General features: G+C 43.7%; 1 protein-coding gene across 1 annotated transcript in view; it reads left to right on the top strand.

Annotated features, from left to right (window-relative positions):
• Positions 1-23,109, top strand: part of CNTNAP2 (contactin associated protein 2) — a 2,167,939-nt gene that overhangs the window by 1,954,330 nt on the left and 190,500 nt on the right. Inside the window, exons 19-20 of the mRNA XM_031664956.1 lie at positions 8,515-8,751; positions 20,262-20,395. Coding sequence (XP_031520816.1) covers positions 8,515-8,751; positions 20,262-20,395 — 371 coding nt within the window. The remainder of the gene's footprint in view (positions 1-8,514; positions 8,752-20,261; positions 20,396-23,109) is intronic.

Genomic DNA, 23,109 nt, shown 5'->3' with positions numbered 1-23,109 from the left:
TGATAAACCCTTTTTCCTTGGCCTTATTCAGACCTCATGTTCAAGGGGTTCCTGAGGTGCCCTAATCCCTTCCTCTCTGTTCTTCCTTTGCAAGCTCATTCCCCTGTCCCACTTTGAAAAGGTGACTTCTCAGGGCTCGATGCTAGGCCCTCCTGTCTTCCCTCTTCATACACTTCTCCCAGGGAATTCTATCCATGCTTGCATTTTAAATACCATCATAAAAATGATTTTAAAATGAATATTTCAGCCCAGACCTTTTTGACTCTTTGACTTCGCTTCCCTGATGCAAAGCACCTCAAATTTGACCTGTTCAAAGCTGAACTTTTTTGTTGTTGTTGCTGAAACAGCGTCTCGCTCTGTTGCCCCGGCAGGAGTGCAATGGGGTGCCATGATGGTTCACTGCAGCCCCAATATCCTGCACTCGAATGATCCTCCTGCCTCATTAGCTGGGACTACAGGCTTGTGCCACCACACCGGCTATTTTTTTCTTTTCTTTTTTGTTTTTTTGTTGTTTTTTTTTTTGTTGTTGTTTTGTTTGTTTGTTTTTTTTTTTTTTTTTTGTCGCAACGGGGTCCCGCTATGTTGTCCAGGCCAGTCTGAAACACGTGGATTCAATGATCCTCCTGCCTTGGCCTTCCAAAGTGCTGGGATTACAGGTGTGAGCCATGGCACCCAGCCAAAGCTGAACTCTTGATACCTGCCATATCCCCAACCCCACCAAGATTGCCTGCCTCTGTGTTCCCATAATCAGAAATTGTCACCACCATCTATCCAAAAATCCATCAGTCTGTCTTAACACTCTTTCCTTCACCTCTTTACTTCCTAAACATCATCAGATTCTGTCCACTCTACTACTCCAAACCATCATTATATTTATTCTGTCCCATTGCATAGCCTATTCAGTGGTCTCCCTATATCCCCTCTTTTCTCCCTCCAATGCATTCAGCAAAATGCAGCCAGAATGAGCTTTCAAAACTGAAATCAGGTTATGTCACCTTTGCTTAACACCTTTCAGGAGCTACCCATTGCTTTCTGTATAAAAACCAAAGTCCTCAGAATACCACGACCTTTCCCTGTAGCCTCACTTCCTACCACGGTCTCCCCTGAGGGTTTGTCATCTTGGCCTCCACTACATTCGTCCTCAACATTCTCTTCTTCCTCAGGGCCTTTCTTTGCACATGCTCTTTTCTCTTCCTAGAATACCTTCCCTACCCCCAGTACCAGCAAAATCTCACTGGCCTTCAATTATTAACTTAAATGTAATTTACGACCTGCTAAATCTCCATCAGCTCATGGTTCACAGATGGCACTTATTACATATTTGAAAGAATGGATGAAAAAGACTGAGCACTAGCCAGAAGAAAATAGAGGTTCAGGGGAGGGGGACCTTTAAGATGAGAATGATTTAAAGCCAACAGCAATGAAATGATTTGCCTGACCAAGGTCAAACAGCGAGTTGGTGGCAAAGCCAGGGCTACAGTCCACAACTTTTGATTCCTGGCCTCCCCATGCCCCACACTAATCCCTTATTATATGTCTTAGATGAAGTTTGCTGTAGTGAAGCCCTCATCTCATTTGCTCTCCCCAAAGTATTCTAACATGTTGACCAGCACACATACCAGGAATATGTATTAACAGAGTTTCAGGAGCATGACCCAGGACATTCTGTAATAGATGAAAACTATCTTCCTGTTGAAGACCCTAGTAGAGTTGTTCAGTGGTGCTGCTCTGAAACTCCCATCCAAGAAGGCCACGTGGCTCCCACACAGTCAAGCCATAGCTGACTGATGTGTTTACGGAAATATACTTCACACTTGTGTCTTGTGGGTCGCACATGCCACTCAGGATAAACTTAGAGATTTTTCTTTGGCATTTTTTTCCTCCATTGTACAGATTCAGACATTTAAAGCTTATTACATAGAAACTGACCTAGAAGTGACCGGGCCTTTGGAGAGAATGGCAGGAAATTGGTTACAATAGATATGGACCCACCTGGGGAAACAGAACTAGTAGAGGTGAACGTGAACCCGTCCCAGGTCCAATGTTGTTAGTCCAAAAAGATTAGAGTAAGTTGAAGAAAACATCAAACAAACAGAATAAAAAATTCAGCAAGGAAATTCAGAGTGGTACACTTGGGGAGAAAAAGCAGATTTTGCCAATGTAAGACCAGGAGAAAAACTGGTTGTGCTTCAGCACAGCAGTATCTTGGGAGAATAACAAAACAAGTTTAAGCAGAGTTGTGCTGTGCAGATTGCCTGAAAGGAACCAGGCCTGCCTGATACAGAATCATGATGCATGCAGAGGATGATGTCCAAGGTCCCCGGGAGCAGAACTCCATAAAATTCACTTAACTCTTTTACTAGGTGACTAATTAAAAAGCAGTTAATGAGAGTGATAATTCTGGGCAATGGAATTCAGCCATGAAAGTGGTTAATGACCTGAGGCTGCAGCTCAGGTCTGTGCCTCCTCTAGCATGATTCTGGCTCCCAGAAGTGCCTCCTAGACTTTAGCAGAAGCTGCACAGAGTTTCAAGAATCCGGGATATCTGGGAAGAGGTAGAAGAGAGCATTGGGCAACAGAAAGGAGTAAGCAAATATTAAAGGGTTTATTGACAGCAGAAAGTAAAAAGAAGGAAGCTCACCACAATGGAAGCTCAATTAATGTTTGCTTGAGCTACTGCCTTGCTGACTGAAGGAGTGGATAGAGCATGTGGCAGTTTGCACAGTCTGGGAGACCTCGCTTCTCAGCTCCTTATTTAGTGATGTCATCTTGATAGCTTGAAGTCGGACAGGGTGGCAGTATTGACATCATGGGAAATAGGCAAAAACTATGAATCAGAATTTTTCCCTCCGCCCCAAGCCAGTTGTTTAACATCTACCAACTTACCACTGGGTCACTTCATTGAAATCCCTGTGGGAGCAGAGTTCCCTGGGGTTCTTGCCTTAAGAATAAACCTGAACGTGTTTTGGTTTTGCTTTTCTATTTAATTACTAATACACAGTGGCACTCTTCAATTATCTTTTATTACACAACCAGAGTGGCTCAGCATTTGTGAAGTCTCCTGGCAAACTCACCATCATTTCAAACATTGTTTCTGTGGGGAAGTTTTCCAAGTTGCAAGTTACTGAGCTTAAAATAAATGTTTGGGAAAGAGCCCATTTGGAAGTTAAGAGCTTTCAATTCTGAGTCCTGATAGGGAAGTTGGAAAACAGAAAGAATCATGCCAATTTTAAAATATAGGTTGCAAAATATAGGTTGCAAAATCCTAAGTGAAAAGGCAAAAGGAATCGAATTATTTAACTTGGAGAACAGAAAGATGAAGAGCAATTGAATAACGGGGGTGAGTGCCAGCTGTTTGCTTTTGGCTTCTGTTTCTCGTGGGGTTTTTTTCTTCGCCCACTGTAAGCCCCAGGGATTTGGTTAAACAAGGAGATAAATATCTTTGTGGTATTATTCTCAAATGAATAATTGGTAGATTTTATTTCAAACATCTGCAAACTTCTTTTCCTCGATCAGCTATAATTTACATATAACCTGTGTTGAGGACCAAGAAATAGTTAAGACAAGGTTACTTGTCTACTTGAAGGTTAATCATCAATTTTATGATCCTGAGTCTACAGATGGCAATATGTATTTCAAAACTTTGAGAAACATGATATAATTAAGCAAATCTTTTTTATATCATAGAATATCTAAATACAGAATTTATTATTTTTCTATCAAAAATGAATATTATAAAACTTAGACTATTAGCATTATCTATAGTAGTATTATATTATCTACATCTGTTAGTATTATCTATTACTAGCATCTATATTACGAGTACAAAACCTTAAATCAGGCATTCTAAATCAATACTTTTTGATAATTTTATGAGGAAAATGATGCTATTTTGGGCTTGTTAAATGAGAGTTATTTTCAGTTATTCATTCAGAAGAGATGAGAGAATTGCTTTCTAAAAGATATTACAGTACCCTGATTTGGCATTTTCTTAAAGAGATGTGAAACAATGAAACGGCAGCTGTAAATCTGCCACTTGGAGCCTTAGAGGACTCACATCACTCCCAGGCCTTGGTTTAACAGTTGGTTTATGATGTGGTTTCAGAATAACACTTTTAAACATGGTATATCCCTTCCTGCAAAACTGACATAAATCCATAAAGCTTTTAATGATGTCTCTAAAATACAGCCAAAGTATTCTCTGAGGCATATTTTTGGGTTGTTTATCTAAAATCTCTAGATTTCTGAATCTCCCTCCATGATCTGTCTTGGAATGGCTGTCTCCAGGGCAGCTGATAAACTCATCATGTCTCACCCAGGCGGGGACCACTCAGCTTCGTGCTCCATCAGGTACATTATCCCGCCTCAGCTTCCACCCCAAGCATCTCACACCCTTGTGTGCATAAGTATCACCTGGGAACCTGCAAAAAGTGCTTCTTCTCCAGAACCTCTGAGCTAAATTCTGGGACTAGGCCTGGGGACCAACATTTTAATAGGCTCCCAGGAAAGTGGTCCCAGAAATGATGTGACAGTCTCAGCTCTCCATGCTCTCTGACTCCAGTTCTGGCTCCGGGATGGAGTAACTGGAGAGAGGCTGGCATGTGGAAGCTGAGGTTCTTGCCGGTGGTACACTGCACCTGTCACTCAGGTGCTGGGGTCTCTGCTGCCCAGACCCTTCCCTCCCTAGGCCAGATTCTGTGCTCCTCAGTCTTGCATTTCAAGTGCCTCGTATGCGCGTCTTCTCCCGCACATCATCCTGCCTGCCTCACTCTGATTTGTTTGAATCTCCTAGCCTCCATCTCTAGCCTGCCTCCCACCCTCCCTCCAAGTCCCAGGTCCACCTCTTCTCACCCGCGCCAGTCTGTTCTCAGGTAATGACCCCCACATTCTCCGGCAGAAGCTCTCTCTGTGACAAACTGAATTGCACAGTGTGTTTGCTCCAGGCGGCCCACCCCACCCACCCTTCCTGATTTCTCCTCCCTCTCCTGTCCTCTGTTAGACACGTTTACAGAAGCTGGTCCTAAGTGTGTCCATCTGTCCCACCAGACTCTGAACTACTGAGGGCAGGGGTCACCTGTGCCTTCCTCGCTCGATCCCCAACACCCAGCTGAAATGTGGTGGGAGCCTCTGGGCTCTCAAATGAATGACTGATTCCATAAAAGAAGCACGTGAATTTTGTCCAGGCGGCATGATGCCTCGGACCTCAGACCCTCTCACTGCCAACACGCTGTGCCTTCAGCTAGAAAGCTGCTCTTCATCCCCACCACCTGTACTTGGCTACCCACCTCCGGCTCTCTGGGTCCCAGCTTAGATGTCTTTTCCCACAGCAAGTCTTCCACCACCCCTGCGTTCCAGGGGGCCCTGTGTCTACCTGATCCTGCACTTACTGCTCTGCATTCTAATAATCTATTTATCCGAATCCTCCTCCAGGTCTGGAGCTCCTTCAGAGCAAGAGTTGTCAGCACCCAGCATCGTGCCCAGGGTGCAGTCGGTGCTCAATAGATGTTTGCTGAAAGCTAACTCAGGACATTTAGGTAGTGAGATGGGGTTCTCATCACACAGCTGCTAAATAAACCGCCATAACATTCACTGTATTGTACTCACAGTGTTGATGCGTCTCCTCCCACAACCACTGCTAGATAGAAATCTTCTCACGGGAAGTGACTGTATTTTGTTCATGTTCACACTTCCGTAAGTCAGGCAGCAATGAGCATGGATTAAGTAGCTGTTCAGTCCTATGTGTTCCAAGAAGGATGCTTTTGGCATGTGGAGCAGGAGAATTCTAATTTTTTTTTCTTTTCTTTTTTGGAGACGGAGTCTCTCTCTGTTGCCAGGCTGGAATTCAGTGGCGTGATCTCGGCTCACTACAACCTCCACCTCCCGGGTTCAAGCAATTCTCCTGCCTCAGCCTCCCAAGTAGCTAGGACTACAGGCACCTACCATTATGCTTGGCTAATTTTTGTATTTTTAGTAGAGATGGGGTTTCACTATGTTGGCCAGAATGGTCTCGATCTCCTGGTCTCGTGATCCGCCAGCCTCGACCTCCCAAAGTGCTGGGATTACAGGTGTGAGCCACCATGCCCGGCCCAAGAAAATTCTTAATTGCATAAGACAGCTCCACACATTGCAGGACACGCTGCTGTCCTTGCCTGTGCCCACTAAATTTCATTGGTATCCCAATCATTTTGACAACTACCCCACCTACAAAAGTTTTGGGGGTAAGAGGACCAGGGGGAAAATTGCACAGCATATAGTTGAAAAGCTACAGTTAAGTCTTTTCCTTACAACTTGGTCAGAAGCAATGGACTCTGTAACAGTGCCATGGTGGATTGTATGTGTCAACATAATTAAGAGAGAGAGGATCTCTGATATATAAGATATTTATTTGGAAATAAAGCATTGCAATGGGAATATGCATGCCATAGTTAACTATGTGCATATTCAGGTAGGTGAAGACACAGGTTTATAAAGGAAAAAAAGGAGGAGGATTACATAATTATTTTAAAATAATTATCCTTGGCTACAAAGCTCAATGACAAGGGTGACACTAGTCCAAGATTGGACAGGCAAATTCTGGGTAGATGTTCCTGTAGAAGTGTTTTGTGTTTTTTGTGTTTTGTTTTGTAAGGTTGCAATGGTGTTTGTGCAATGTTGTGCTTTTTGCAGAGTCTTTGTGATAGTTCTTGTGATCACGCATTTATTCATGGCCTTCCCCAGCTCCATTTCTCAGGGCCTTTTTTTTTTTTTTTTTTTAATTAGTGACTTCATTTTGATTCTGACAACTTTCACACATGTGTGTGGTGATGTGAGGTGGAGGACAGGAGGTGTCATCCTCAATATACAGTGGTAACCTGTCTTTGTAATAATAGTTCACTAATCTTTCCTGAGCACTTATATATTCCAGGCACTAAGCTATGTGTTATACAGTTTATTTAATCCTCACAACCACCTATGAGGTCCCATTTTTTAGAGATGAAACTGAGGCTGAGAGAGTTTCAAGACATTGACCCAAGTTAACACAGCTGCTACAGACAAGGGCAAGATATACCCCCAGGCGTCAGACTTCACTGCTCTGTGCCGACCTCTTTAACAAGAACAAACATCAAAATTCTCAGATGGAAGACTCCTATTAAAAACTGTCCTCTCCCATTAATTTTAACGTAGAGCAATTTCGCAAAATATATTCTGCATAGTGTTAATTTAGTGGGATGTCAAGTGTTGTGAGATTAACGGTTGCATGGGCGATGGAGTGTAAGAAATGCTTTCAGCAAGGCCCTCGTAGAAGGCCGTGAAACAGAAGCCATGAAGACCACAGGAGCCCTAAGGTGGCACAACCCTTCACAGTAAGTCAGGGGTGATTTAGAACATTGCTGAGCAAACAGCAGGGAGACCGGCAACAGGAGCTTGCTGGCCGTGAAGTGCCTAATATCCAGTAAGCGCTGCTCAGGCTCTAGGAAAAGGCTGATGCAGGAAGGGTTTCTTTCTTCTAATTTCTCAATAATAATAACAATAGATACTATTTATTGAGTACTGATTACTCTCCACTTTATAGATGAAATACTGAGGCCTAGAAAAATTTGTTAAGTAACTTCTCCTGAAGTCATACAGCTATTTAGTGGCAGAGTCAAGTTTGAACCCAGTTCTCTCTAACTTCAAGACATGTGATTGTAAACCCTATACACAAAGCCTCTAGGGACCTAGGGTTTATCAAAGGCTTTCCTGTGTGAATATCCAAGCAAATTCTGTCTCAAAGAGGATGCCCCTATGGGTTCCTTGTACAAGGGATTTATTTTTGGCATATCTCTTCAACCTGACAATTAGTGCCGTGGTCTGAGTACATGAAATTTTTTTCAGGGTATGTAAATTTTTTGTCTTAGTACATGTAATTTTTTTCTGGTATAATGTAAGTTTCTTAAATTTTACTTTCTTTTTAATTGTATAGATTTCCATATGATATGGTTTGGCTCTGTCCCCACCCAAATTTCAAATTGTAGTTACCATAATCCCCACATGTTGTGGGAGGAACCTGGTGGGAGGTAATTTAATCACAGGAGGAGGTCTTTCCTGTGCTGTTCTTATGATGATGAATAAGTCTCACAAGATCTGATGGTTTTATAAATGGGAGTTCCCCTGCACATGTGCTCTCTCTTGTCTGCCGCCATGTAAGACATGACTTTGCTCCTCCTTTGCTTTCCACCATGATTGTGAGGCCTCCCCAGCCACATGGAGCTGTGAGTCCATTAAACCTGTTTTTCTTTATAAATCAGCCAGTCTGTGGTATGTCTTTATTAGCAGCATGGGAACAGAATAATACATCATACTTTGTTACATGCTTTTTTTTTTTTTTTGATAAGAGTATTTGTGTTGATGCAATAACACCTTTGTCCATAGAACTCAGTCAGATGTCCTTCCTGGAGCCAGTGCCTGCACTCCATGAGCTGCTGGAGAGGTCATCGTAGGGTGTCCGCATCAGACCTCTCCTCATTTTTCAATTCTCTCTCTCCTTTATAATAGATGTTGGTGCATTTTTTGAAGAAGGGATGTGGCTACGATATAACTTCCAGGCACCAGCAATCAACGCCAGAGACTCCGGTAGCAAAGTAGAGAACTCTCCTGACCAGCAGAACTCCCACCCAGACCTGGCCCAGGAGGAGATCCGTTTCAGCTTCAGCACCACCAAAGCGCCCTGCATTCTCCTCTACATCAGCTCCTTCACCACAGACTTCTTGGCAGTCCTCGTCAAACCCACCGGTAAGGTCGAGGGTACCCAGACTCTGCCATTTAACATTTCGGCAGACAGAATGTTCTAGCAAGAGTCTATAGATTGTTCTTGGTTTGTTCTTTATTCCCCATGGGCCTTATTGAGCAAGTCACATAACTTCTTTGAACCCCATTTCTCTCCATGAATATCAGGAAAACAGCTTGCCAGCTGGGTGAGGTGGAGCAAGGTGTTAGAGTAATAATGTTGATGAGGCATGTTGGATTCTTTACAAGAACGCTCTTTCATGAATCAGAGATAGGTTTGTGTGTGTGATGATTATTTTTTCTTCCTACTAAATAAACACATTCGGCTGGACACTATGGCTCATGCCTGTAATCCCAGCACTTTGGGAGGCCAAGGTGGGTGGATCACTTGAGCTCAGGAATTTGCTACCAGCTGGCCAATATGGCAAAACCCCATCTCTACAAAAAATACAAAAATTAGCTGGGTGTGATGGTGCATGCCCATAGTCCCAGCTACTCAGGAGGCCGAGGTGGGAGGATCACTTGAGCCCAGGGTGTCGAGGCTGTAGTGAGCCATGATGGTGCCACTGCGCTCCAGGCGAGGCAACAGAGTGAGACCCTGTCTCAAAAGAAAAAAAAAGACTAATAAGAAAGACTAATAAAAAATAAATACATTCACTAAATGTGCTAAACAGAGATGGGCTTTGAATGAGTAAAATTAATTTTACATGAATTAATTTTATCCTGATTTATGATAGTATACCAGTAGGTTGTTACAGAATGTTTGAACTTTCAATCGGAATAGAAAATCAGAACTTTAAATTCACAAAATATATCCCTGTCGTAAAGGCTCCTGAAAGCAGGAGGGCTTTTTTAATTTTAATTTTTTTTTTTTTTGAAACAGGGTCTTGCTTTGTTGTCCAGGCTCGAGTGCAGTAGCAGGATCACAGCTCACTGCAACCCTAACCTCTCAGGCTCAAGTGATCCTCCCACCTTAGCCTCCCAAGTAACCAGGACCACAGGCACACACCACCACTTCCAGCTAATTTTTTAAATTATTTGTAAAGATGGGGGTCTCACTATGTTGCCAGGTCTGGTCTTGAACTCCTGGACTCAAGAGATCCTCCTGCCTTGGCCAAAGTGCTGGGATGACAGGCATGAGCCACCATGCCCAGCCCAGGGGTGGATTTTTACTTGTAATATCCTGGGCCATCTTGGTCATCAAACATACATGAAGCCAGAGAGGATCTCAGTGCATCTAAAATTGGCATCCTGAGGAGAATATGCAAATGGGCTTGTGACCCTTCAGCAGTGACCTCTGAGAGACATCTAAGAAGCCCTGGAGTGTACAATCCTGCTGAACTTGAGAAGTCCACTTTCTCTCTGAAAATGAACTCATACACGCTTAAAGTTCTAAGATCACTTTTATTTGTTTATTTATTTATTGAGATGGCGTCTTGCTCTGGCGCCAGGCTGGAGTGCAGTGGCACAGTCTCGGCTCACTGCAACTCTGCCTCCCAAGTTCAAGCAATTCTCCTGCCTCAACCTCCTGAGTAGCTGGGATTACAGGTGCGTGCCACTGTGCCTGGATAATTTTTTTATTTTTAGTAAAGACAGGGTTTCACCATGTTGATCAAGGCTCTCTTGACCTCGTGATCTGCCTGCCTTGGCCTCCCAAAGTGCTGGGATTACAGGCGTGAGCCACCACGCCCTGCCCTAAGATCACTTTTTTAATGAATAAAAATATTTTAAGAGCATGCAGGAACAAATCTCTCTAACTCACTTCCCATTGGAGCTGAAAATGTGGAGGCTTTCTCTCCCACTGCCCATCTTTTCCTGCCCTTCGGTAATTATTCCACTGTTATGGCATCTTAAAGAGCAAGAGTTTTGACTGGGCACTGTGGCTCATGCCTGTAATCCCAGCACTATGGAAGGCTGAGGCAGGAGGATTGCTTGAGACCAGTAGTTCAAGATCAGCCTCGGCAACATAGCAAGACACTATTTCTACCAAAAATAATTTAAAATTTAACTGGGCATAGAGGTGCACACTTGTGGTCGCAGCTACTCAAAAGGCTGAGGAAGGAGCATTGCTTGAAGTCAGTAGTTCAAGACTAGCCTGGGCAACATAGCAAGACTCCATCTCTACCAAAAATAATTTTAACATTAACTGGGCATGGTGATGTACACCTGTGGTCCTAGCTGCTCAGGAGGCTGATGGGGGAGGATCACTGGAGCCCAGAAGTCGCTGGAGCCCAGAAGTGCAAGGCTGCAGTGAGCTATGATCACGCCACTGTACTCCAGCCTGGATGACAGAGCAAGAACCTGTCTCTAAAATAAAATAATTTTAAAAAAAGAAAAAAGGAAGATCAAGATTTTTTCCATGGGAGCCAGAACTGTTATTAGTAACGTAATTCAGCTTGAGTTTTAAAAAACAGTAAATTAAACTCCCTCTCTGGGAAATGCACTGTTGCTTAAAAAGATGGAGGAAAAAGTATGTTCCCTAGGATTTTCCCCTTCTGAAATTATTCCTAAAGAAATAAGCCAAAAGTCAAAGATTCATCCTGAAGATGTTCATCCTAATGTTAACTATGAAAATAAAAATTGAAAAGAACTTGGAAGTTCAACTTTAGTAAAATAGTAAAAGAGGGAGTCACCATTTTATGGAATATTATGTATCTATTAAAATATTTATGAACAGTGATTAATGACATGGAGACATTTTATGTGATATTATGTTAAACCAAGAAAACAAAAACAAGATCCAGCCTTGAATGTGAAATATTAGCTCCGTAAAAAATATATGGATCGAGAAAAAAGCAATAATGTGAACACAAAAGTATCTGGTTGGATTGTGGATGATTTTTTTTTTTTCTCCTGAGCAATACTTTTGTATGAATGTCAAATGCTTTATTCAGAAAGATGAAAATAGTAAATAAAATCAGAAAGTGGGGATAAAAGAGAGACAAGTATGGAGCCCCTGCTCTTCAGGATTTCACCAGTTTATTTCTCCTGGGTCAGGGTCGATAGATTCTTTTATCCACCGACGCTCACTACCCGCATGGGCCAGCCTCCGACTGGGCAGATAAGAACCTTGGGTTTCTTCTCAGGTCCCTCCCCAGGAGGAGGGCTCTCACCTGGAGACTGTCAAGAAGTTGATGAACACGTTCCCACGCACGCTGTATTTTCTGCTCCTCAAGTCATTGCCACACTAAAATTTGGTCCTCAACTGTATTCACTACCTCACATGCCCACTGCTACACACCCACCGCTGCTGTGCCCTCATGCCTGTGTGAGGACTTGCATTGTCTGCAAGGGCTTTCATCAATGGATTCCATATTAATGGCCACCATTCAGTGAAGCTCACTTTGTGCCCAAAGCCATCCTGAATGTTGCCATGCATTAATTCCCATGCGCTACACAACTCTATGAAGTCGATACTGTTGTTATTGCCTTTCTACAGATGGCAACACGTGAGTACATGGAGGCTGAGTGACTGGCACATTCAGAGGATGTTGGGCCAGGCTGGGGTTTCTCAGTCTGGATGTCTGGTTCCAGGCCCTGAGCTCCCCACCGGCCCCACTCTCTAGCGCAGGCATCTCTGGAACTCTCAGTGTGCTTGGAAAGCAAAGCTGGGTGGGTTCTGTCTCACTATTGCAAGCCCATTCTGAAACTGCTGGTGAAAATGCAGCTTTTTCACCCTTCAAATACAACATGTTTTTATTAATTGAAGTTTAAAGTTAGGAAAAAAAAAAGGAAATCATTAGGAAAACACATCAGTAAGGTCTACGCCAAAATATCAGGAAAAAGCTACTAGAAAGTCTCTACTAAACACCCTGGCATCACTCACATTTCACATATTGAAAGCTCTGCTCACTGTTCTCCAGAGCCAGCTGCCCCCAGCACCACCACTGCCCCTCAGACACTTGCATTCCCAGGCTCAATGTCCCTCACCAGTGCTCCATCCTTCCCTGCTCTTGTGGGTCACCCAGGCAAACAAGTCCTGTGGATCGAACTCATGATGGCCTTTTCCTCCCCACCACTACTCTCTCAGGCAAATATCTTTTAATTACTAATATTGTTCACATCATGGTGTCCATAGAAAATTATTATATTTGAATGGTACCTGGGTAAATGGATGAAGTCATGTTTTGGAGGCCAACTGCCCAATGACTCCAGCTGCCATCCCCTTCTGCAGGTCTGCCACGGTCTGAGGGGAGCCTTGCTCCTGTTACCCCATCACCTATCTGCGGGACAGCAGTGGGCTTCAGCTCGTTGGCTGGGAAATTCTCTCCCAATCCATCTCTCTGCTTCCAGACTCTCCCCCTCACCTATTTTCACCACAGCCAGCGTTGCTTTACTTTATATGGTGCCTTATTTTCTGTTGCTTATAACAGAATATCTGAAACTGGGTAATTCATAAAGAAAAAGAACTTATTTCTTATAGTTACAGAGGCTAAGATGTCCGAGATCAAATGGCCAAATCTGATGAGGGCCTTATTGCTGGTGAGAACTCTCTGCAGTTCTGAGACAGCGCAGGGCATGACATGACGAGGCTAAGCATGCCAGCTCAGGCCTCTCTTTATCTTCTTATAGACAGTCCCACTCCCATGAAAACCTATTAATCCATTAACCCATTAACCCGTTAACCCATGAATCTATGAATGGATCAATCCATTCATGAGGACAGAGCCCTCATGATCCAATCAACTCTTAAAGGGCTCACCTCTCAATATACCCACATTAGGGATTAAGTTTCAACCTGAGTTTTGGAGAGGATATTTACACCACAGCATAGGGATCTTATTTTAAAAGGATCTTGTATAATGTCCTTATTAAACACTCAGTGGTGCCCCATTCCAACAAAACCAGGAGAGATTCCCCACTCCCACAAACTTTCAAGTTCAAGACCCACCAACCTCATGGGTGAGAGCTTGGCCTGTAGAGCTGGACCGTTAGGTTTGAGGTCGGCTTTGCCTTTTGTGAGTTGTCTTGGGCAGTCAATTGGCAGCTCCATGCCTCCATTTGGTCATCCATAAAATAGTGTCTCCCTCACAAGAGTGTTGTGAAACGCAGATGACAATATACACGGGTCAACAGTTATTATTTCCCAGGTCCACAGATTCAATCTACATTCTAACACATATTCAGCACCCCCTACTCTTTGTTTTTGAGAAGCTCATTACCCTTCAAGCACTCTGTGGTCATATGTGCCCCTGACCTTATGCTCACAATGCTCCCTTACCTAGAAATGCCCCAACTTCCTCTCTGGCCAGACGCCTGCCTTTCATTCTAGGCTGAGATCAAGTCCCACTTCCTTTCGATGACTTCTCCTTGCTTTAAACTCCTATTCCACTTACTTTCAATGTCATTTGTTTGGCATTTAATGTACTGTATTGTTATCTGTCTCTGTTATAAATATCCCCTGTCTTCCCAGAGAGATGAAAAGCTCCCAGCACTACATCTCCTGCCTACGATAGGTACCCTGTAAGTGTGTGCTGATGATAATGATGATGACCAGGAGAGAATAAATCTGTTAAGCATGTTATTTGCTGCAGCCAATAAAAGAGCAGTCCCTTATAACTGCTTTAATTCACTTGGGAGATGAACATAAGACACAGAAGTGAAGCACCTCAGCATTTGAATAATATTTTATTTTAATGGAAAAATACTAGCATTCTTCCTACCATCATTTAATGGTCCTCTTCTGCTATTATCTGAAAGGAATAAATACATCATTTAAATTTGATTATTCAAGAATATCACCATTACTGTTTATAGATAGTCACATAGATAGTCACTATAGTTTATATATGTATATATTTACATATAATTTATATATAAATTTAAAGTTCCAACTCATCTTTCTTTCTCAAAGCAAATAATTTCCGCTGCCATTAAGTGAAGCAGTTATAATAATTTAAAATCATATTTACAAAGGCCAAGAAGGACAGAAAAGAAAAAAAAAAGAAAACAATGCTGATTTTAATAGAGCTGAGGAACATAAAGGGGCCAGTGACAAAATGACAGCAGAGAGGGAAATGTCCAGCGTGTTGCATAATTGCTGGTTCCTCCGACCTCTAGGCCTCTGTGTGTTTGTATCCTCAGAGCGACACTCATATTGCCTGACCCATGCGAGGGGATCGGCATGGCTTTATGTATTACAAGTGGAGTCTACACTTGTAACCAGGCAGAAGCCTATTTTCAGACCTTTAAAAAATGTGCTTTGCACAGGAAACTAAATACATGTGTGCTGAAAAATGAATAAGAGATGAATCAAGACAGTTGTATATTTAAGAAAACTGGCTGGATGATATGATGTCAGAGCACCAGAAATAAGGCAGAGAGTAAAAACCTAAGACAGTCAACTTGTTTTTTCTGCGTGTTGCCAAACAACTGCCTGATTATCTCCTTCACTCCCAAACAATTGATTATCTTAATGCTATTGGGTAAAGGAAAAACAGAGTAAACACTGAGGGGTGGAGAGAGAAGCAGCTCAAGAAGTAGGAGCAGCATATTCAAAGGCCCTAAGGTTGGAGGAGATCATATTTTCCAGGGAATAAGAGAAGTCCATGGTAGCTTGAATGTAAAAAGTGAGAGAGTGAGTGGCATGATTTGAAAATAAAGTAGCAGGAGGAACGCACATCAGACAGGGCATTGCAACCTCTATTTGGAAAGTACATCTTCATTCTGTAAAGAATTGGAAGGCTTTGAAGGATCTTAAATGACCCTATAAAATAATCAGTTACACATTTTGAAACCACGGGGAAGAAGAAGGTATAGAAGCAGGGAGATTGTATTCGTCCGTTCTCACACTGCTATGAAGAAATACCTGAGACTGTGTAATTTACAAAGGAAAGAGTTTTCATTGACTCACAGTTCCACATGGCTGGGAGGCCTCAGGAAACTTACAGTAATGGTGGAAGGGGAAGCAAACACATCCTTCTTCACATGGTGGCATTAGGGAGAAGTGCAGAGCAAAGGAGGGAAAGCCCCTTGTAAAACCATCCCATCTCATCACACCTCAGTCACTATCATGAGAACAGCACAGAGGTAACCGCCCTCATGATTCAGTTACTTCCCACTGGGTCCCTCCCACGACACATGAGGATTATGGGAACTACAATTTAAGATGACATTTGAGTAGGGACACAGCCAAACCATATCAGAGACCATTCCCTCGTTTATTCAACAAATATTTATTCCACTCCTACTGTGCATCAGGCACTATTCTAGACATTGGGAATAGTCATAAATAATAGAAACAAAAATGCTTGCTCTCATGGAGCTTACCTTTGAATAGGAGAAGGCAGACAATAAACAAATTGGTACAATCTATAGTCTGTTGTGTGCAAAAACTGTTATGGGGAAAATATGAGGCAGAAAAGGGAGTGCCTGGCTATGGGAAAGGAGAGGGTAAATTCCACTTTAACGAGGAGGTCACAGAAATGATCACTGAGAAGAGGACATGAGAGCAAAGACCTAAAGACATGAGGGCATAGCCATGCAGAGACCTGGGGAATGAGCATTCTGAACGGAAGAACCAGTGACTGCAAAGGCCCTGGGGTAGGAACAGGAAGCCAATGTGGATGGTGAGGAATGAGCAAGGAGGAGAGTAAAAGGAGGTTAGGTCAGCAATAATGAGGAGATCACATAGAGCCTGGTAAGCCATTGCTGGAACTTTGATTTTTACTCTGAGTGAGACGGGGAGCCACGGGGATTTTGAGCAGAGGATCACTCTGACCACCGTGTGGTGAGGACCCTGTGTCTCTCAGGGTCAGAGGCCCAGTTGAGATCAGGGAAGGTTGGAGTAGGACAAAAGCTAGTATAATCCCAGCAAAAGACGCTGGTGGCTTGGTCCAGGGGGTAGAGATGGAAATGGTGACAACTGGTAAGATCAGAGCATGTTTTGAAGATCAAGCCAAGAAGACTTGCCATCAGATGACACCATCAGATGACACATGTCATACAGGAGAAAGAGGACAGTCAAGACTTTTGGCAAGAATAAGTGGAAGGATGAATTGGCAATTAACCGAAATGCGGAAAACTGCAATGGAATACTTTTGCGGAAAAAGATCAATGCTGTGTTGCATATGTTGTGTTTGGGGTTGCCAATAAGATATCTGAGGGAAATATCAAGTAGACGGTTTGTGAAAAGAGTCTGGAGTTCAAGAGAGAAGTCTGACTGGGGTACGAATTTGGTGTCTGATGGGCTTACACCTTATTCAAAGGTCCTACATGGGATAGGATTGTTGAAGTAGGTAGTTAGACACGAGCAGGGCAGAAGAGGGTGCTCCCTCCTGCCCACCACCAAGAATGTGAGACAACCATTGGGTGATGGTCAGGCAGTTGCTAAACTGTCTTCTCTCTAAAATGATAATTGGCTGCAGCTGGCACCAAGGAACGACAGTCTCTCAATAGATAGAAAACATCTGGAGCTGGTGAGCAGCAGCTTCCCAGTAAGATCTCAGGAGTTGGGCGAGCGGGCCCAAGCATGCACACTAAGAGGCAAAATGGTGGAGTTTAATGGGTATATGACCTTCCTCTAGGAACACTCAACTGGAAAAGGAAAGACGCCTCAAATGAGCATGCGCACCCCTTCAGTAAACACCTGTGCACGCAGCCCCTCCCACGTGCTTGCAGGCCACTGCGCAGGCAGACAGCCCGCCCCAAGGGAAGAATCAGGGGAGAAGAAACCACACCCCAGAACTATGCCAATGTATAAAACCCCAAATCAAGGGCCAAACAAGGCACTTAGATCTCTCAAGTCGCCCGGTTGGCCCTCTTCCAAGTGTACTTCCTTTCTAAAACTTTTTAATAAACTTTCACTCCTGTTCTAAAACTTGCCGCAGTCTCTCCCTCTGCCTTAAACCTACTTCTGCCCCTCAAGCCGCATTCTTTCCTCCGAGGAGGCAAGGATCAAGTTTGCTGCAGACCCTTAGGGATTTGCCTTCAGTAACAGGATCACCATGGAAACAGGCATGAATACAAAAGAGACTAGGCTTCAGGGTTGTCTTTGGTGACTGCAAGAGTAAAGTGCGCAAAATGAGGGAAAAAACAGGTAGAGAAGGAAAACCAAAAGAGGGCGTGCTGGAGGCCAGGTGCTTCCAGGAGGTGAATGAACTCTGTGCCGAATGAAGATGAGGCCTGAGAGGGACCATTGCCTCTACTGCCCCAGGGGTCACGGGCCCAGCAAGAGACCATGGAGCAGGGAAGACAGAAGTGAGACAGAGGGCTCGTGCTAAAATTGGGATGGGTTTGGAGGCAGCAAGTGTACCCATCTCTTTCCATGGGATTCAGAGCAAAGAAAAGCAAAGGAAGAGAGGCCTCATTTGAGAGTGAAATGAGGTCAAGAGCAGTAATTTTTAAAGAGGAGGCTGACTAAGACCCACCGTCTTCTGCAATCCAGGCCGAAGATGGTGCAGGTAAAGCACGTGTGAGGATGAACCAGGAGCTCTGTGTGGAGCTGCCTCAGCCAGGGAGCAGGCTCCCTCTGGAATTCACACAAGGGCACTGCGGGTGCCAGCAGAGAGCCTGTGGTTACTGAAGTGGAAAAGAGTGGGAGAATTTAGATAGATTTAGGAGACGAAAATCCAATCCACGGTGCTTAGTTTAAATACCAGAGGCAAAGGAGTCTAGGATGACACACTAAGGTAAAACTCAGAAATAGTGAAGGTTTGTTGAATTTCATTTAGAAAACAGAAATAGGAAATGTAATTAGCTCTTGATTATTCTAACAAATGTTCCTTTGAAATCCAAGAACATGGCAAGTGTAATGTTAAAATACCTAAATAAGGAAGAGTACTCTGTGTGTGTGTGTGTGTGTGTGCATGAGAAAAGTCTGAAAGGAGATACTCCCAAGATGTTTAGAAAAATTATCTTTGGGTGGTGGATTTCGGGTGACTTTCTTTTATTTTTTTTCTTTCTGTTTACTTTCTATGTTTTAATTAGCATGTTTTATTTTGTAACTTAAAAATCAGAATATCAGTTTTGTGCCTCTAAAAAGCAAATGAAAGGTGACAAATAATCCATTGGGTGATTTACAGCTGGTCAAATTCTTGCTAGATTGCTGGCTCCATTTTTAAGCTCTGAGATGTCAACATGAAAATTCCAATTTGAGTAACAAATGAGATAAAATATTGATGTATTTAAAACTCATAACTAAGATACAACATTTATGCTTGCAGATTAACTAAAAGCAGAATCTGCATTGTCATATTAGTCATTTTGAATTTTTTTTATTGTTGGGAAGAAGCAAGAAGGAAAAAAAGAATATGCTGTTGAGGCAAAGTGAACTATCCCTGAGGGCAAAATGGGACTGAGGGGACCTGGGAAAGCCATCTTTCCCTGTGATTTGCATTTGGTTAGTCTGTAACCTGAAATAAAATTTATTACTTGGTCTCAGTGAGGCCACCCAAAATCTCATCTTTAAAAACTATGTTTGACTGGGCACGGTGGCTCACAGCTGTAATCCCAGCACTTTGGGAGGCCAAGGCGGGCAGATCATCAGGTCAGGAGGTCGAGACCATCCTGGCTAACACGGTGAAATCCCGTCTCTACTAAAAATACAAAAAAAATTAGCCGGGCGTGGTGGTGGGTGCCTGTAGTCCCAGCTACTCGGGAGGCTGAGGCAGGAGAATGGCGTGAACCTGGGAGGCGGAGCTTGCAGTGAGCCGAGATCGCGCCACTGCACTCCAGCCTGAGTGACAGAGCGAGACTCTGTCTCAAAAAAATAAACAAATAAATAAAAATTTTTTTAAAAAACTATGTTTATTTTTAAAGTTGTATGCTCATGATTCTTTTATATGCCCAATGTCACACTTTGCTGATGGGCTAAGAACATCCCTGCACTCTGCATTGGTTTTTTTATTTCACATAGTATTTCGTGGAGCCTGCAGTCCTATATTGTATATGCTCTCATTCTTTGTGTCCAGGCACAATCCCAGCCTGGATCATTGAAACCATTTGCATCTTCAACTTTGAGACGACGGTCACTGAAGTTCACTGTGGGCAGATTGTAAATATGGGTGAGCCTGGTGCTGTCAGCCAATATGGGTCAGTAGGCCTCTGAGCTCGTGAATCCAAATTCAAATCTTGAATGTTATCTGTGGATGTCAAGGGAGGGGGGAAAGTTTATCAGAAATTGGCCGGGCGTAGTGGCTCACCCCTGTAATCCCAGCATATTGGGAGGCTGAGGCAGGTGGATAGCCTGAGGTTGGGAGTTCGAGACCAGCCTGTCCAGCATGGTGAAACCCCGTCTCTACTGAAAATACAAAAATTAGCCAGATGTGGTGACAGGTGCCTGTAATCCCAACTACTCAGGAAGCTGAGGCAGGAGAATCGCTTGAACCTGGGAGACAGAGGTTGAAGTGAGCCGAGATCGCACCATTGCACTCCAGCCTAGGCAAGAGCAAGACTTTGTCAAAAAGAAAAGAGAAGAGAAGAGAAGAGAAAAGAAAGAGCAGGGGTGGGGGGATGTGATATTAAAATGAAATTCAGGGCAAACAAATTACTGAGCTTCTTTCTTTTTTCTTCTATAGGAAGCTTACAGATTCGATACAACCTGGGTGGCACCCGAGAGCCATACAATATTGACGTAGACCACAGGAACATGGCCAATGGACAGCCGCACAGTGTCAACATCACCCGCCACGAGAAGACCATCATTCTCAAGGTATACATACGTGTACATATAAATTACATATAACATCACATTATGGTCCCTGTCCCTGTAATGCTTGGCCATTGGTTTCGTTTTGAGGGGACAGAAGTGGAAGAGATGCTTTTTACACTTTCTCCTACAAGTGCATAACTAGTGAAGTAGAAATATATAGAATTCTGACAAGGAAAGACAACGATGAAGTTGATGACATTTTTTTAGGGGGAAATAGAATGAATGTTTATTCCATATAGTCTTTCTGGTTTTCCCAGTTCTAGACCCACATATCTATCAGTTTACTGCTTTTATCCATCGCACCATCTTTCTTCACCAAGCCCTCAGACATCTGAAACTTACCGTGTTTCCCAGCAAAGGTTATTTTGGTTTCTCTGACCTACTTCTTTCACTACTCCAACACAATACGAAGAGCTGTATTTTTTTTCTTCCCCCTCTCTCTCTGCAGAGCTTTTGCCTTAAAAATCCTCAAAACACAGTCCTTCCCCAGAATCTCAGACTCTGGTTGTAGGCTTTCAGCACACAAAGCGATGGTTTTATTATGACACTCAAATTTTATTTCAGGTTCATTGATGACCCCTGCCCCCACCACAGATTTTTACAGTGAAGAAACCAGCTTGGGCAACACCATGAATAAAACATAATGTGAGGAGGTCTCCCTGGGAGCTAGGCCAAGAGATCAAGGATGGGAACTGTCACTGCATTCTCTAGAAGGAGTTCAAAATAGATGCCTGTCAGGAGAAAGAACAGCAGGAGGACGCTGTTTTGTCAGTAAAGTGAAGTGTCATTTGGCAGGGGTTCAGCAGCCTCTCAGACCTCATTCTGATTCGGCTGGATGCTGTGGGAAGTTCAGGTTGCAAAGAAAAGGCAAAAGCCCTGTCTCTTTTGAGCACTGGTGGATGTCAGATTCATAACTTGATATGGAGTCTGTGCGTGGCCTTTAGCAGTATATGCTAGAGGGCATTTTAAGGAAAGGTCTTTCCTAGGAAACTGACGCACGCTGTTTCAGCTTACTGCACCATCAACCAAAGGTGCCATAGAAAAGTTCTCTCATCATGACTGACAGAGTTCCAGAGCCCAGCACAGTGTCTGGCACACATTACGGGCAGCCAATTCTTTATGGAGTAAACCAAGCCCGTCTTTAACCAAGTTTTAGTCAGCAAAGCCAGCAAGTCCAGGAGACAGATCATTTTATACAATTTCATCAACATTGTCTCCCTCGGCTTTTGATTAGAGACTTTTTCCATTTTAAGTCACCCAATTTGTCACCTCTTTTAAAGAAAGTGACATATCTTGCCATTGTACCGTTGCAAAATAATATTAAAACTTAAAAATACCTAAACAATGGGCTTTTCAAACAGTATAACAGTGGAGACCCACCACAGCCATAGAATCGTATAGAGTTAACCCTCACTCTCTGCCACAGTGAATTAGAGAAGGACTTGAGGAAGGGGAAAGGAGTGGATGATTTTTAAGACTTGGGACTTTGGAGGCACCAAAGCCAGGTATAAAGACAGTAGAGGCCGGGCGCGGTGGCTCAAGCCTGTAATCCCAGCACTTTGGGAGGCCGAGGCGGGTGGATCACGAGGTCAGGAGATCAAGACCATCCTGGCTAACATGGTGAAACCCCGTCTCTACTAAAAATACAAAAAAAAAACTAGTCGGGCGAGGTGGCGGCGCCTGTAGTCCCAGCTACTCGGAGGCTGAGGCGGGAGAATGGCGTGAACCCGGGAGGTGGAGCTTGCAGTGAGCCGAGATCGCGCCACTGCACTCCAGCCTGGGCGGGAGAAAAAAAAAAAAAAAAAGACAGTAGAGCAGCCAGAGACCTGCAGAGAATCCAGGGGATTAATGGTTTCGGGGAGGGTCTGGTTCTATTGCTGAAGACTATTTTGGTTGCAAATGACAGAAAAGCAATTCGGAAGTAATTTGTTGAGGAAATTCCTAGGATAGGTCATAGAATTATAGAATTTGAAAAACGTAAAACCAAACTTTGGGAAGAGAATCTAGGGAGCCTGGAGAATTAAAACTGTGGACTAGAATACCACTGGGTTTCTCTGTCCCTTCCTTCCTTCCCTCCCTCTTTTTCATTCTCATCCCTGCCTCTCTCTGAAGACTGGATTCATTACGTCTTACTGCAAGCTCCATCTTTCACATATCCTGGGACATAGTCACAGGAGTACTGGGCTCATGTCTTCCCGATTTTGCTACTAGAAGAAAAGGTCCTAGTTTCTTGACGCTCATGTTGAAATCCCAGGGAATCTCTGATAGGCCTGGCTTGAGTCATGTGCTCACCTGGTTGGGTGGAAGTGGGAACAAAGACCCATAGTCCCTAATCACATCTCTTGATTAGCGTGGGGAACTTGGGAAACTCCCTCAAGAGAACAGAACGCAGTTCCAGAAAAGGGAAGGAGACAGGATGACGGGAGTGAAAACTTTGGATGCACAATTCCGAGGTAGGAGAGGAGAAGACCCTGGGAAGTGCTTCCTCGATTCCGCCCTAGGTTCTGCACCTGGAGGTGTTGGGAGATCCAGCTCTCCCTCCTTCTCTGTCATGTAATGTAACGGACTGCACTAAGATTTCTGAATGCCCCAACCCATGTGAGGGCAAGTAGGAAAGATGTTGCGGCCAGGGGAGCTCCAGTCTCTCAGCCCAGCCTGTCCCATCTACCCTGGGCCCTGCCCACCCCTAAGGGCAAAAGGAAAGTAAAGCTAGA

The sequence above is a fragment of the Papio anubis genome, chromosome 4 (genome assembly GCF_008728515.1).
Source record: "Papio anubis isolate 15944 chromosome 4, Panubis1.0, whole genome shotgun sequence".
NCBI classification, from domain to species: domain Eukaryota; kingdom Metazoa; phylum Chordata; class Mammalia; order Primates; family Cercopithecidae; genus Papio; species Papio anubis.
The sequence above is the reverse complement of the archived record's forward strand: the minus strand, read 5'-3'. Positions and strand labels throughout refer to the sequence as shown.